Source organism: Eubalaena glacialis, chromosome 2 (genome assembly GCF_028564815.1).
Source record: "Eubalaena glacialis isolate mEubGla1 chromosome 2, mEubGla1.1.hap2.+ XY, whole genome shotgun sequence".
NCBI classification, from domain to species: domain Eukaryota; kingdom Metazoa; phylum Chordata; class Mammalia; order Artiodactyla; family Balaenidae; genus Eubalaena; species Eubalaena glacialis.
The window spans coordinates 165,951,293-165,967,808 of record NC_083717.1 but is presented as its reverse complement, the minus strand read 5'-3'; the positions used below and the strand labels follow the sequence as shown (position 1 = coordinate 165,967,808).

At 45.3% G+C, this 16,516-nt stretch overlaps 1 protein-coding gene across 1 annotated transcript in view; it reads left to right on the top strand.

The window, feature by feature from the left end:
• The window catches only part of DPF3 (double PHD fingers 3), a 258,374-nt gene that overhangs the window by 196,724 nt on the left and 45,134 nt on the right, over nt 1-16,516 (top strand). Inside the window, exon 8 of the mRNA XM_061182707.1 lies at nt 7,026-7,154. Within this exon, the coding sequence (XP_061038690.1) occupies nt 7,026-7,154 (129 nt within the window). The remainder of the gene's footprint in view (nt 1-7,025; nt 7,155-16,516) is intronic.

Sequence of the window (16,516 nt, the reverse complement as noted above, 5' to 3'; positions counted from 1 at the left end):
TTGCTGTGTGCGGGCTTTCTCTAGTCGCGGCGAGCGGGGGCTACTCTTTGTTGCAGTGCGCAGGCTTCTCATTGCGGTGGCTTCTCTTGTTGCGGAGCATGGGCTCTAGGCGCGCGGGCTTCAGCAGTTGCAGCTCGCGGGGTCTAGAGCGCAGGCTCAGTAGTTGTGGCGCACGGGCTTAGTTGCTCCGCAGCATGTGGGATCTTCCCGGACCAGGGCTCGAACCCGTGTCCCCTGCATTGGCAGGCGGATTCTTAACCACTGCGCCACCAGGGAAGCCTTGCCCCTCACTCTTTATGTCCCCTGTTATGGGCAGGACTGATGCTGGCAGTGCCTTAGGATGGTCACTCAGTGCCCAGGGGACACTTTACATCCACTGAATTCCTGGTCTTTCACTTCCCTTTGCCTGGCAGTTGTTTTTTTTTTCCCCTCCCAAAAACCTCTGTGAAGATTTGCCATCCTTTCATTAAGTATTTATTGTCAGCTCTGTGTCAATCACTGTGCCAGGTGCTGGGGATTCAGAGATTAAAGACACCGCTCCTGCCCTCAGGGAGCTCACGGCTAATAGGGAGAGAGATGTGTACACAAATATGAAGCAAGGATGAAAGGCTGAGTTCCTCTGGGTTTGAAAAACTTCGCTCTTCTTTCGCCCTATTATAATCCTCAAATAATAGGCCTAAAAGGGGCCTTAAGACATCATCTAGCATATTCTCTTGCCTCTAGATGGGCCTGCCCTCAAACAAACCTGGGCCAGGGACACCTTCCCAGGTGCAGACGCCTCTCCAGAGAAGCCTGCTTCTGCGACCGTGCCTTTAACTGCTGAATCGCGCTCAAGTCCAGCTTTCTGGTAGCATGCACTGCCATTTCAGCTCCTTCTGTCTCCTGTTGTCTTTGACAATACGGTGACTTAGGCCCATCCATAAACCCAAAGGCTTATTAAATCAGCCCTCGGCCTTCTCGTCTCCAGGAGGACTAATCTCGGGGCCTGGAATCATTCTGCATTAGCAGTACCCCCTCCTCAGTCCCTATCATACACTCACCCTGTGCTCAAGGCCAGGTGGCAGAATGGTGCGTGAGGTCTGACGGTCATGTGCTGAGTGGACCCTGGTGTTCGTTTCCCCCACCGGGCTCCCCAGCTGCCCCGCCTTCCACTTTCAGGGAGGAAGCCATCATTTGTCTTCCCTCTGGAGCCCCAGGGTGGGACCAGAGTTGCTATTAGGTGGCCAAGAAGAACCAGCCTGAATGGAATCCCAACATGTTTATTCCTTGGATCCGTGGGATTTATTTTTTCATCAGTTCTAGGGAAGCAATGAGAAAAGGTGTCAGGCCTTGGGGATAATTTATATGAGTAAACACGTAAGGCGTAGGGCGAGCAAGAGCATGAGAATTAAGGCCGTTTATCCAGGCTTGGAGGCTCTGTGTGCCCTCTGGTCCAGCCTTCCCCACAGTCTTTATCTTGCCACTTTAACCCTCTCCTGGCTCTACTCCACTTGGGCCCAGCACGGATCTCTTCACAGCCTCAGCCTTCCGCTGCCTCCCCCGCCCCTCCCGGGTCCCTCATTAAAGGCTGGGTGGAAGGGAGCAGGCTGCGGCGGTGGCCTCCAGCTGAGGCCTGCTCGCTGATTCTGAAGGGAAGGCACGTTGGCTCCCCCCCTCCCTCCCCTCCCGCCCCGTCTCCGCAGCTTCCTCCTCCAGCCTGGCCTGTCCAGTATGCCCTATGTGGCCAGCCTGAGGCTGCCTTCCGCTCTCCGTCTTTTCCTTTCCCCTTCTCTTTACTCTGTCCTCCGAAGATGCGCTCTGCACCGCCAAATGGCACCAGGCTAGGAGGCTTTACACTTGAGAGATGAAGTAATAACAGGTGGCAAGACCAGAGGCTGCCGGAGCCCAGGATTCTGGTTGCCATGGCAACATGTCAGACCCGTGGAGGGACGGGAGCTGTCAGCCGTGGAGGGTGGTGGGGGAATGAGTGAGGGGAGCGAGGAAAGGCACAGCGCCTCCTGGAGGGCTCGTCTCTGTGCCCCTGGGGTCCCGGAGCGCTGCACAGCCCTGCTAGCAGGCCCTGGGAAGACAGCTGCTGGCCTGGGGCTGGGGTCAGGCTGGGTGGCGGGCACGGGACATGGCACCACGTCTGTGCACACCAGGCCCTGGCAGGTGGTCGGAGCGTCTGCCCAGGATGTGAAGTCACGCTTTCATGGATGTGCCATGGAGGAGCCTAAACTTCTGGCTTGCTTCCTCCTTCCCTAGGACACTAGGGCTGCAGCTCTGGTCTCAGCAGAAGCAGGTGAAGGGCTGTTGCTTGTGCCCAGCCTGTGCCCACCGCTCATTTTCCTCTTGAGCGGCAGGCGTATTGCAGCAGAAATCAGGCTGAAAGGGGAAAAGACAGCCCTGTCTCGGGGGTAGTTCAGGAAGATTTGGGGCCTTATTTGCCCTCGACACGTGGCCTGACTGAAGTAAAAAACCCTGTAGTATGGTCATGTGCCACACTGCCGTTCCAGAATGACTGCTCACCCTTTCCCGAGTGTGCTGGTGGGACTCTGTGGGGCTTGGCTTTTCCTTTCTCTTGGGTTGACTTATTTGAATGTTCCCTCCCACCTTCTGTTATTATTATTATTATTTTTGGGGATTTCCTCATGAACTTTGTTCTGATTTCCATTTTTTTTCCTTTGAGCTTTTTAAAGTTATTCCCCTCCCGCCCCCCAAGTAAACTCCTAAGCTCTCAAGCCTCACTTTAGTTTCTCAGCAGCTTCCTTGTATCACTTATATGATCTCAGCCCATGAACATTCATCAACAGAAAACCAAAGCCATCATCGCGGACGCTGCCATCGAGATACCACTCGTGTCTATGGCCTCCCCGTCATCTTGCTCTATAAAGTGGGACTCAATTTCCCATAAGCGGAAGCAGAATCTCTATTTAAATGCACTTGCAAGGTCTGGGCAAGCTTCCTATTTACAGTAAAATCCTTTTTATAATGACCTCATAGATGGTGCCAGGAAATTGCTCACGGATGGGTCAGGCCAAAGGCCAATAAAGCCACGGTGTGAGCTTTACTTAAAAAAATTCCTTCATGAGCCTCTGGAATTCTTTGGAGAAGTGTTTTCGCGGAGTATATGACAATAAATGGGGCCACCAGGATGGATTACAGTGGTAGAGACATTAAACTTAAGTTCAAAGGGAATTTCCGCTTCATCAGGCCAATCTCAATACTTTTTATTGCTTTGGGCTTCCCAAATAAAGTACTGGGTGAATCACGTTTATGAAATATTATATATGCAACGTTGGCTCTGGACTTCCCAGAGGCAGAGAAGTGTGATTAGAGACAGAGTCTCTGAGGACACAGACAACCCGGGGGTGAATCCCGCTTCCTCCACTTCTTAACTGGGGCTTGAAGCCAGCCCCTTAATCTCTTTGGGCTTCAGTTACCTCATCTGTCAAATGCTCCCTACTTCACAAAATGCTTGTGAGAATCAGTGAAATAGTGTGTGTAAAGCATCAGCGTAAGATCTGTCACCATTTTGTAGTGTCATATGTGTCTGTTTCTTCATCTTCTCAAAAAACAGTTGAATGAGGGGGCTGGGTGGGTAGGCACAAACTGGTGTCCCCTTCTCAAGAGACAGTGAGTCCTAGTCTTATACTTTTCTTGTATGTCTGTGTACAGGAGGATGTCTCACCTACCATAGTAGGGAATAGTACAGTGTTGTTCTTCCAGCAACCCAGGGCTCTCGGCCACCCACTCTGTGTACTCTGGGAGCTAGACATGACCCGGGCCAGATGACCGACCATTCATTTGGACATGGACCAGCTCTTCGTTTTGGGGACTGGGGAAATAAACCAGGCAGTGAGTGATATTCAGAGTGACAGATAACTCTGCCTCAGTCCCCCTAGGAGGAGCTCCCGAGGCATCACTGGGCTGCCTACCTACCTCTTTGCCATCCTTTTCTAAGCCATTCATCTCACACATCATTGTTAACCATTTCCTGTGTGCAGGACACATAGGTTTTCCAGCAATGAGTTGGATGTGGTCCCTGATCTGAAGGAGTAAACCACTGAATATGGGGTGATGAGGCAGGTGTATACACGTATAGACAAGCGAAGGGTCATAGAAGCAATGTCAGCAGTGTGCTCTCCCTAAGGCCTGACTGGTCATTTCTGGCTGGGGACTTGGGAGAGCTCCATGGGAGAACTCTCACTAATCCTAAATACCCCAAAATGTACGAGAACCAGAGGTGAAAGCTATTGATTAGTCCATCCCATGCCATTTTACCAAGATGGAAGGAAGCTTGAGCTCGCTGTTGTGAGAGGAGAGTAGGAACTGAAGTGGAAAGGATTTCACTGGAAAATGAAGTCTAACTGCTCACTATCACTTTCTACACTGGGCCCTAGCTGGACTAAAATGGTACCCACTCACCTGGCATGTCACAGCTGTACACACCAGGGCCTGCAGCTGGAAGTTTATCACCATTTTCATCCCTTTGGCCAGGAACTTTGTATAACCAACAGATATATGCGGGGACCCTGCTCTGCTTCAGTCTCCTCGGAAGCTTCTCTTCATCAGATGAATTAAATTCTCTTCCATTGGTCTTTCTCCATAGGATTGATTTCTCCATCACTGTCTGCTTTGCTCTACTAGATTGTTTCTGAATTTTTTATTTCTTGCCATATTGGCGTCCCTGATTCGGTAGGGTGTTCTACCAATGGTCTGTTGGTGGTGAAAACTGTAGAATTATCTGGGCATTCTTATACTCTATATTCTACTTCTTCATCCTCATAAATCACAAGGAATAGTGTGTTGGAGGAAAACCAGAGGCTTTGGTTGCTTAAAGATTTTGTGAAAGGGGAGAAAATCTGACATAAAAGGGAATCCCGAAGAGAACAGGAGACAGATGATGAGACTGGGCTTCCTGAGAGGTTTAGTGTGATGATATACATGGGATTCTTTGGTCACTCTTCATGCAGGAAGCTACCTAAGTTGTGATTGGCATGTCCACATTTTATATCTAGTTCATAGCAATCATGAAACTTAGCTCTGTTTTACACTCAGCCCCTACATTTAATATAACCCACTTCTTCTTACTGTTCATCTTTTGATTGGTTTCCATGATAGTCGCTTAATCAGGAAACCCCGAGTTTATTTGCTTCATAGACATACTTGGATTTTCTTGAGAGAGTTCTTTTTTTTTTTTTTTTTTTTTTGATGTGGACCATTTAAAAAGTCTTTATTGAATTTGTTACAATATTACTTCTGTTTTATACTTTGGTTTTTTGGCTGCGAGGCATGTGGGATCTTAGCTCCCCCACCAGGGATTGAACCTGCACTCCCTGCATTGGAAGGCAAAGTCCTAACCACTGGACCACCAGGGAAGTCCTGAGAGAGTTCTAAAAATGGTTAAGATGGCAACTGAGAAAGAAAGAAGAAAGGGACTTCTTTCTGGATTTGGGCAGTGAAAATTTTATAGGCAGAATAAAATTTTTGCGGACGTCCTGCTTTTTGGAGATTATTTGCAAAACCATTCTGTATGACACACATCCGTCTTTGAGATGCAGTGACTGATGAAGAAAACCCCACACTCCGCAGGCCACAGGGTGTGTCCCCCTCCTCTGTCTGCCACAAACAGCCCACATTTTTCTTGCAGAGAATTGTCTGCCTCCCTGAAGATGAAAATCAATGACTTAGAAACTGATTAAACAATCCAAATAGCAACTGATAAATGGATTAACCCTCTATAATGCAATTCTGTGAGCTTTTGTCTTCCGCCTTCCCCAGGTAAGTTTTTCTATTCCTAGAGGCAAAGCAGAGGCATGGAGGAAGCAGAGGCCAGGGGGAATCATATTAAAGTCGGTGAATCCGTTTATCACTTACTGTCTGGATGGTATTTCTGCTCACATATCTGCTTCCTTTTACAGATTTGTACCCTGATTAATGTTAGGCAGTGAATAATGAAAGATAGGGGCAGACATTGGGGATAGGGGGGAGGAAGATACCCCGGTGGTTCAGGCTGATCCCATAAACAGAGAGACTTTTCTTCTTAGTCACAAATAGGGAGCGTTAACATGACAAAGAAATGTCCACAGTAGGGATCAAAAAACAAGTAAAATGGAGGCATTTCTTCTCATGCAAAGAACCTGTCCCAGGCTTTTTAACCAGCCCCTTAGACACTGAGATTTCAGGGCTTGAGGACATGTGCTGTTTTCACAAGGCTTTGTTTCTAAAATCGTGTCCCAAGAGATTCCTTTGTCTTTGTGTAGGGCCTTTCCGTAAGGGTGGCTTATGAAAGTCTTAAGCCTCAGATATGCTCACTAACTCACCGTTCAACCCATCTCTGGTATGAGGCTGAGCTAAGTGTTCAGTTCTGATTCTAGGCACTTGGGGTCTGCTGATTAACTAGTCCTGGGTGCTTTCCATGACCAACAAGTCTGGACTTCAGGGAGATGCGGCTGAACAGGAGTGGATACCTGTGTACCTGCCCACATGTGCATCAGAGCCCCCCAGATCATCTTCAGGGTCCTTCCTGCAAATGATCCCCCATCAATGCTTCTTTGTTTTCCTTTTCAGAGACAGAAGGAATATCTCATAAACAAGAGCATCTTTCCCAAGGGCAAGGCCTAGGTAGTGACCTTTCTCTCTCCCTCTAGTCACACCACCGTTGATGGTTACCATCTGATGTTTGGGTCCCAAGGGCTCGTTGTTCAGGGATAAGAGAAGTTCACTTGATTAGTAAGGCCTTCTGGATGCTTCGCTGATCCAGGGATACAATCAGAAGAGCAGAGTAGTTTCTATAAAAACACAGAGCTGACAAATATTGCACTCAAACTCAGCTCTGGATGGCTTGCAAGACATTGGCATGGTTGAACCGAGGAGAATCATAAAGAAAACTTTGCCCAAGTTAACAACTTGGTTGTAACAAAACGTCAGATTTGAAACTTCATATTCTTTCTGGAGCAGATTCTGCCATACTGTGGGAGAAGAGGGGCCAGTGGAGACTCACCAGAGCCTAACATTGGATTTTTTAAAAAATGTTTTCACAGCCCAGAAAGGACCGGATGGGACAGTCATTCCCAATAACTACTGTGACTTCTGCTTGGGGGGTTCTAACATGAACAAGAAGAGTGGGAGGCCAGAAGAGCTGGTGTCCTGTGCAGACTGTGGACGCTCTGGTGAGTGTGGCCCCTTCTCGCATCATGTGCCCGTAGACCAGGAACTCTTCCACTCGCACTTCTCTGCCATCTTGTGGGGGTCAGGGGCTGAAGGGTGGGTGCAGAAGTGACGCTGATGATACTTCGAGTGGAGACGGGTTTTCAGGTTATTTTGATTTGTTTCTTCTTGAGGCGTAAGAACTAGAAGTTATGCCCTGGGATCTGGGGAAAAGGGAAAGAAGAAGGTGTGGGCTTTTGTCTGTCCGGCCTTTCCATGAGGTGGATATTTCTTTGTGTGTGTTGTTGTGGACGACAGTGAGACAGTGTGGAAACACCCGGAGACACAGGCAACGTGCTTCCTTTTATCGGGTGACGTGCCCGTAACAAAGAGATGCGTTGGTTCTGCGGAAGTGCCCGGGGCAAACCGGAAGAACGTGGAGACGTGAATACTGGGAGAGCAGCTACATCTGGAGCTGTGGGGGGCACAGACCCCTGCGCTCCTGGGTAGCTGCATAGATGCCACCCCATTGGCCACTCATCCCCTTTTCTCATGCGGAAAGCAAAAGAGAGCCCGGTCGATCAAGGAGGCAAAGGGCAGGTGTTCTTAGGACTCCTCTGCAGTTGACTTGGGATGTTTTGAATTTTCATCTTCAATCTATTCAGAGACTAAGATTGGTCTTGTTCTTCCATTCTTAGAATGAGCACAGGTCTTCAAGTTTTGTGCAAGCTGTTGTTTTGCTTTTCAATTCCATTATTTTGCGCTGGATCGTGGTTGGCTTTTCACATTGTTTTATGTTATAACGAGGCCAAAGTGCAAGGCAGGGAGGAGAGAAGGTTTCAGACTCATCTTTAGTCTCATCAACTGCTGACTAGTAGGTGAAATACAGTTTGGTTGGGTAGTTGGTTCCACCAGCCAGGAGTCATGGCTCCTTCCCACCTTTCTACCCAGCATCTGTTCTACTCCTAGTCGTGAGAGAAGGCCTGAGATGACCACACCCGGCTTTACTACAGCAGCTCAGTTCTTCCCTCGCTCCGTCCGCAGACCTTAACTTTAGTCCTTTTGTATTTGGTTTTGGGTTGTTTAAGCTTTAAGACTGACTTGAACAGCAAATCAGTAATTGGAAAAGCACTGTGATTTTTACTGCATACAACCCTCCGCATTTAACCCTTAAGGACCCTGACAGGGTGGCCCATCTGTGCAATTCTGTCAATTTCTTTACTTGCCAAACGTGATACCTAACGTTGAACTTTTTATCCTACTGGTGCCAGCTTAGAAGAAAGGGCCCATGTGATAGTGGAGGGACTTAGATACTCAAAAAGAGAATGAAACAAATGAAATTCACTTCAGCATTTTTAAAAAGCAAGCGATCAGACAAAATCTCTACCACCAGAAACAAAGTTACTTGGTGGCATGATATTCTAGGCAGAATTTTATGGACTGCTATGGGTTTGGGATGAGTTAGAGAGGGCAGCTTCAGAATTCTCAGTGAAAACTTCTGAAATTTCTCCTCTTCCTTTCCTACAAAAGATGGGTACTTGAATCTGATCCATGGGGGACCAGAAGTGGGCAGTTGGTTTTTTCTATCCAAAGCTTCTCTCTTCACAGCCTTTACTCAGCTTATTCTTCCCAGGATCTGTCTGCTATGTGACTCAGGGGGCCATTTTATACCAGCCTAGGTGTTCTCATTGCATTCGCCAGGGATTAATTTTGGTGGATGATTTAGTCAAGGTCTGACTCTGATGTTCCTGAAATAGTCAACACCTTGGGAATAAGCAGGTGGCATTAGCCCATGGGATATGCTCATTAAGGCAGGTGGGCCAATACTTCTCTAGGGCCTCCCTGGAGTCCTTCCAAGGAAGAGTGTGGAGCTTGGAAGAGCTGTCTTTTCCTTCCCATCTACCCCACTACCTACTTTTCCTGGGAGAAAAAGTGAGATTCCGGAAATTGGCACCCTAAGTGGTGCCTTATGACCTCATCGGGGGCAGTCCTGGGGCCCATCTGGAACATGAAAAAGTTTCTACCGGAGTTTTATGGACTTCAGGATACAGTCTTTTATTCAGCTTTTCCACCCCTATTTCCCACTTTCTCAGTGCTCTGAGTTAGATTTGACAACCCTGGACTTTCTGGAGTAACTCAGACCTGGGTGTGTTTAGGGCCTGGTGTGCGTGTGTGCGTGCCTGTGTGCACACACGCGTGTATGTGTATGCACACGTGTGTGGGTGCAGATCACAGAAATGTCCTCCAGTGGTTAAAGAAAATGGGAGACTCTTTTATTACCTACCACTTATCAGACTTTCCAACTTCTTTTTGCTTTCAGTGCAAATGAACTACATGACGTAAGGGCAGAATTGAAAGGGTATGGAAAGAATGGGATTAGAAACGGGTAAAAATAAAAATAAAACGGATGGAGGCTTAACCACCTTGACCGGGTTATCTGACAGTAATACCTTTGTAACGCTGACTGTCAAAGTGAAGGACAAACATTGTGCAAAGAAACGCCAACTGAAAACACCAAAGAAATACCAACCAGGCTTAAAAACCACCAAGGAAACGCATTGTCTGGGGTGGGTTGAGCGAGCGTGCATGCGAATGTGTGCCTTCGGAAGAGAAGAAAGAAAGATCGTGGTTGAATCTTGCGCTGTCAGAGCTGTGGACAAATATATTATGGTAGAGATGATGCCTTTTCAGGGAGGGGAGAAGCCTTTTCCCTGGAAATGTTGCCTTTGTCCCGTTACCCCAAACCCCTGTCACCAGGTGACGCACCCAGTTAATCCCTTTTGGTGTGAAATGGTTTATGATTTTGCTATTAAGAATAACACTGTAATAATGTAATAAGAATATTAATAATGCTGTCTGTTGCTTAACCCATGTGCTGATATATTCATCATACATGTCAGCTCATTTGGGAGGAGAAGGCAGGAAGGAGAAGGAGGCAGCGGCCGCAGCACGCACCACGGAGGACTTATTCGGTTCCACATCAGAAAGTGACACCTCAACTTTCCACGGCTTTGATGAGGACGATTTGGAAGAGCCTCGCTCCTGCCGAGGACGCCGCAGTGGCCGGGGTTCGCCCACAGCAGATAAAAAGGGCAGTTGCTAAACGCACGGAATGGACTTTCTGGGCAATTAGCCATCACCCTGTGACTTTGGTCATTGCTCTGGTTCTGATATATATATTTTTTTAATGAAAGACAATTTAGGTTTTCCCTTCATCCTTGCTTTTTCCTCTCACTTTCCACGTGTCCCTCCCCCCTCTTCCCTTTATTTAGGGTACATACAGCAGAAGCACAGACTACTGAAACGAAACAGAACAAAAGAAAGAATAACGGTCCTTCAGAGAGATGGCATCGTGATGTACTATTTATTTTCCATAGAAATGGGAAGTTAGGCGGATTATCTCTTTTTTGTGGGGGAGGGGATCTTTTTGACATGAGCAGAGTTGATTTCCTCAGTTTTCCTATTTATTGGCAAAACGAAGACAGGAGGAACATTGGGTTTGGAAATAAAGAACCAATAAGGTTAAAAAATGATTTTTTGTATCTTCTAGCTATTATTAGAAGCAGGCCTTTTTTTTTTTTTTTTTTTTTTTTTTTTTTGAGACAGAGAGAGAGAGAAGGGAAATCAAAGAAATTGAAGTAATATCCTGTTTAGAAGAAAGCCTGTATGGGGGAGGATTTCCTTGACGGGAGAGGATGGCACTTTGTACCCCATGGAGCTGGTGGCTCCCCACGGCAGACCCCCTCCCCATTTCTCCTCCCCCGACCTTTCCATCTTCCTCCCTGCTTGCGAGAACATGCCAGCAGTTCCTGAGAAGCCGGGTAGCCCGTGTGTGGCCCCCGTCCTACTCCTGGGCCCTGACCTGCAGAGCCTGTGGGATCCTCCTTCTCCGTCAGCCGAGCTGCTGTTTTGTTGTTGCTGGTTTTTTCCTCACTTTCCTCCTGGTGAAGAGAAATTTCCAAACACAGGAATGGAGTATAAGCAGAAAGTCGTGGACTCAACAGTGACCACACCACCCGAGGCCGCGCTCATGGAAGAAAGGACGTTACTTCACAGTAGATTTCCCTCTCCCCTCACCCCTGTTTAAAAACGTATAAACACCCATTGGATGATCAAGTCTCCCATATTTCTTCTATTTTTTATAGTGCCCTCCAGGCACTTTGTTTTATGTTTCCAGTAGCACCTCCTGAAATAAACCAAAGCAACACTTGCTCAAGGCCCCTGGGGTGATGAAGACCATCCACCTTGTTGGCCAGCCGGTCCCAAGGATGAACAGCTGTGCGGTCCTAGTCAAAAGGTATGTCCTGGCTGACCTGTCTTACAATAAGGGAAAACCATCATAGTTGTTTTAAGTTTATTCCTTCTTTCTTTTTTTCCTTTCCACCGCTCCTAACTTGTCTTTTGTTTTTCTGGGTTCGGACCCCCTTATTCGTGTGGGAGTGGCCACTGGAACATCTTCTACCCAGCCATCTGCTGTCTGTGTGTGCATGCATACCTATGTGGGCCCGGGCCTAGGTGTGGGATCTGAGGCTTGCTTGGGCTCTGGGAGGCTCTGTGTGGAGAATGGTGGACTTCTGGCTTCAACTGCAAGAGAAAACGGCTGGGGAGTGCTTGGCTAACTCTGCCTTCCTTGGCCATACCTGGAAGCAAAGTCCAGGGAACTGAGGTTGGAGTTGGCTGCTGTCCTTGGGTAGAAATCGAGGGGACTGCATGTCTAGGGTGGAGTTCCTTGCTCCAGTTACCAATTCAACAGCCAGGGGGATGCATCCAAATCAAAGAAGATCTCTGATTAGGCACAACATTCAACCTAGTTGATTTGAAGATTCTAAACTCCCACTAAATGTGGTCAGGGTCTCCGGCCTTCATGAGAGCGTAGGTCCAGAGATGTAGGCACTGCCCTTTGGCTTGGGTTGGGAGATCCAGGAGGCCGCCCAGGCAACAGGCTGTAAGTGTCTGGGAAGATCTGCTTTGACAATCCAGCCTTTGCAGAACCTCACGAATTAGACCTCTCATTAAAATAACAAACCAACCCAACAGAAGAAAGGACCAAGCAAAGAAACCCACAAATGGACTCCTTGTGCTTCCCTGGTAGCCTGAGACAGACAGGGCTTCCACTTTTCTCCTGCTTGAAATGTGTAAGTGCTGTCCTGGGCGTTTGTGCTCAGTTGTGAGAGAATGAAAGTAACCACCTCACCCACTTTGGGGATGTTCTACCTAATCTGTATGTGGCCCTGTTCCTAGGAAATATGGCATAAACCTCCAACATTGTAATATTCCTACATGCTCACGTGTGTGAAAAAGCCAGCGTAGTTGGTTCCAGTTGGTTTCTGCTTAGTGGATACAACCTGCTCTTGCTGTCATCCTCCACCTCTTTACTTCATCTGTTCTGTTACTTCGACTTAGACATTGGATTCACAGCATTACGACTTGCTCTCACTGGTAAAATGTGAGCTTCTACATTAATAAAAATATGTCCAACCAATCTATACCGTCATTTGTAATCTTGTATTGGGTTCGCCAAAAAGTTCATTCGTGTTTTTCCGTAAGAGCGTATGGAAAAACCTGAACGAACTTTTTGGCCAACCCAACAGTTGTTTGTAGTCCTGAAATTCTCAATGACAGCTTGACTTTGAACTTGAAATTTTTAAAAACCCGCATAATCAAAACAAATTATAAAAAGTCACCTAATTTCAGCGTCTAGCTTGGGGTTCTGAGGGAGAACAAATAATGAACTGTCTAAACAAACTCCCATGGAAAGATTTATCTGAGGATGGCTATTGCTTATCTATTTTAGTTTGACTAGTATAGCTTGATCTTCAGGGTCTCTTGCTGGAGGTGGCAGATGTCCTCATCTTTCTCAGTTGGTGTAGCCAAGGTGAGCATAGTCATGCATCTTAGCATTGCCTGAGTACCTTGTCTCACCTTGCTAATAGTATCTTTCAACAGACTCAAAATTTACATCCTTTAAAAAAACAGGAAAAGAACTGGAAGGGACTTTGAAGATAATCAAGTTCAAATCTTTCACTTTTCATTGAGAAAGGTCAACCTGGAGAGACTGAGTTACATCTGAGAGGGTAAAATGGACATTGCTTTGGAGGAAAATGTCTTAAGAGGAAGGAAGAAAACTCTAAAAGGAGGCATAGGAGGAGGAAGCTGGCTTTCCTGGATTTCCATATGCCTTGATGGTCATTGTTATATCTTTATCCTCCATTCTTTATATAACAATGGCCAAACATTTATATGCCAGGTCTTGTTCTGTTTCCCCTGGAATAGTTCATTTAATCCTCTTGACTACCCGTGAGGTAGGTGCTTGTATTATCCACAGTTTACAGATGAGGAAATTGAGGCTTAGTAATTAAATGTACCTGAAGCCCTGCAGCTAATAAGGAGCCAGATTTTGGTCCTTGGCAACCTGACCCCAGGACTTACACTATTTACTTTTGTTATTGTTCTGTGCTGCCCCTTGCATATACATGGAAAAAATATATATACATATATATCTCCCTTCCCTTTTCTCAGGTCCACCTGAGAACTTTAAAAGGTGACTTTATTAAAAGCAATTTCAAAACTGAAGAGTAAGCAATTAGATCCCAAAAAGATAATTCCAATTAAAATTCTATGCAGAATTTTATAGAGAGCTCATCTTCTAAATCATCATTTCCAGACATTCCCTCCTCATGCCTATTAGGGACAAAGATCTACTTTTTTGCGACCTCAGAAATTGCAAGAGTTGTGTGAGCAGTCAGCGCATCTATCGTTTTGTTGTTGCTTTTGTTAAAAAAGTATCGGTACTCAAATATTAATATAAAATAAATTAGAATCATCAGGATGAAAATGGTCTGACTAGTTTCCTTTATCGTCATCTCAGTAAAGCACCACCCCAAATCCTTCAGAAATGTCACCGAATTTTCTGAGACCTAGCCCAAAGATAGGAGAATCAAAGATAATAGAACTTTCTAAATTTGTTGCAACATTCAAATCCCCTGGGGGGAACTGCTGATGTAAAGGTGATTATCATTGTTGTCTACCTGTTGTTTTTTCCTACCTAGGACAATCTAATCCTTTACATCTGTTACTGAGACTATGTAGAGATTAGACCCTCTAATCACCATTAACACTGGGAGTGAGAAATAACGCATTTAATTTTTTTAAAGGTACTTTAAAGTCACTAATGCAATTTGCTGCTGGTATTTTAGAGAGAAGGATTTAATAAAAATATGATGTTCACATCAATAGTGTCCCTTTAAGTCTTCCTGCTTACTTTGCATCTCTCTTTGCACCTAATGGGTATTGCCCCACTGCCTTTATGTAGCACTTGAGGGAACACAAGATCATTACTTGGGGAGAGAACTAAAGACTGTTTGGAGGTTCTCACTTCATGGTGGAATAAAATTAATTAATATTATCCCAATATGCCTCCTGTTACATCTGATGAATATGATCTTGAACTTGTACTTGAAGTTTGAGCAGACTCATGTATTAGGAATTTTTCTGTGGGGGATTTTGTTCAGCCATTGGAAGTGAAGTTACTTGTGTTGTGTATTTTCTGAGTGAGGCATTTTTGATCCAGTGAGTAGAAGCCTAGAGTAGAAAAGTTCTGGATTCTGGACTCAATTCCTTTGTGAGTTTGTTTCCGTGTATCTCTGCCACGGTTTCTCTATCCCTAGGATATGGACGTTCCTTACCCTATCATAATATATAACCAACATTACCTCACCATGATTCTTAAAACAACCCCATGAGGTAAAGTAGATGTTATTTATTTCCATTTTGCTTATGAGGAAACTGAGGTTTGATCAGGTTAAATGACTGGTCTGAGGTTCCAGGGTCAGTAGGTGTTATCTGGGTCTTCTAAAACTCTTTCCTCAGTCTGTAGTGATGTCTCCACAGATCTCAGTTTGAAGATTTCTTGAGTAAAATTAGTCAAGGGCTTTGAGGTCTTTCATTCAAAACCTTACTGGATTGAGAAGAGGCATCTGATGCTGTAAAAACAAACCAAACCAAAAAAACCCCAAGCTATTATCATCTTAGAATCCTGTTGAGAGGTTAGGTCTAAGTCTTCATGAACTTTCCCAAAGAACTGAGGTTGAGCTTTCTAAATGGTCAATGTGCTGATGGTGACATCAGGGTGGGGGTGAGGGTGGGAGGGGTGAGGTGGCAGGGAGTGAACACTTCAGGCTGTGTTTTGTTCACATACCCAAGTACTTCTAACACTGAAACATTGAATTATATGATACTGTTGCACTTAATAAAAGGGATTTCTGACCATTTACTCAAAATAACGGTTTAGGAAAAAACATTCAGCTTGATTGATTTACAAAACAGCTCAGAGTGATAGAAGATCCCTGTCAGAACTAAACTTTACCAACTTTTTCTGGCTAAAAAGCATTGGCAATTAGGTTTCCAAAGTATTTCAACACTGGTCCTTAACCAATGACTAAGACTTAAACTTTTTTTTAAGTTTTGAAATAATTTCATACTTACAAAAAACTTGCACAAATAATACAAAGAGTTCCCACATACTCTTTACCCAGATACTTCAAATAACCACAGTACAATGATCACAACCAAGAAATTCACATTGATGCAATACTACAATCTACAGACTCTATTCAAATTTTGCCAGTTGTCTCACTCATGTCCTTTTTCTAGTCCAGGGTCCAATCCAGGATCACATGTTACATTTAGTTGTCATGTTTTCTTAAAGTTCTTTAATCTGGGGTAGTTAGTTCCACAGTCTTTCTCTGACTTTCATAACCTTGACACCTTTGAAGAACACTGGCTATCATTTCATAGGAAGTCCTTCACTTTAAGATTGTGTGCTGTTTCCTAATGATTGAAAGCAGGTTATGCATTTTTGGTAAGAATACCACAAAAATGAGGTTGTATCCTTCTTAGTGCATAGTATCAGGGGGTTCATGATTGATTTACTGCATTACGAGTGACTTAGAAATTTGGCCTTAAGCTGAGGTTCAGGCTAGTATGTTTGTAGACCTTGGAGGATAATATTTTCACTCATTTTGTGGCTAGGGACTGAGTAATAGCAGCTCAGCCCTGTGAAGGATAGGATGAAATTAAACATGGGGCCAGTGGATTTATTTGTAATCTAGTTGGGCAGACTAGATATTCATAAGTAGTTAAAAATGTGTAAGAGTGTCATGGGGTGGTATGTGATTATTTTTGCTGGGAATCACAGTAGTCAGGGAGATTTTCTTAGGGGAAGCCATCCAGATCAACAAAGAGCTCTAGCTTGACTATTTAATCTGTAGGCAAAAGTGTCTATTGTCAGAGAGAATGGAGATAGAGCTCAACAAAAAGCAAAGCTGGGAATCACAACCTGAAACATGTAAAATGTAAAATGGCAAAAATCACATTATTTTTAAAA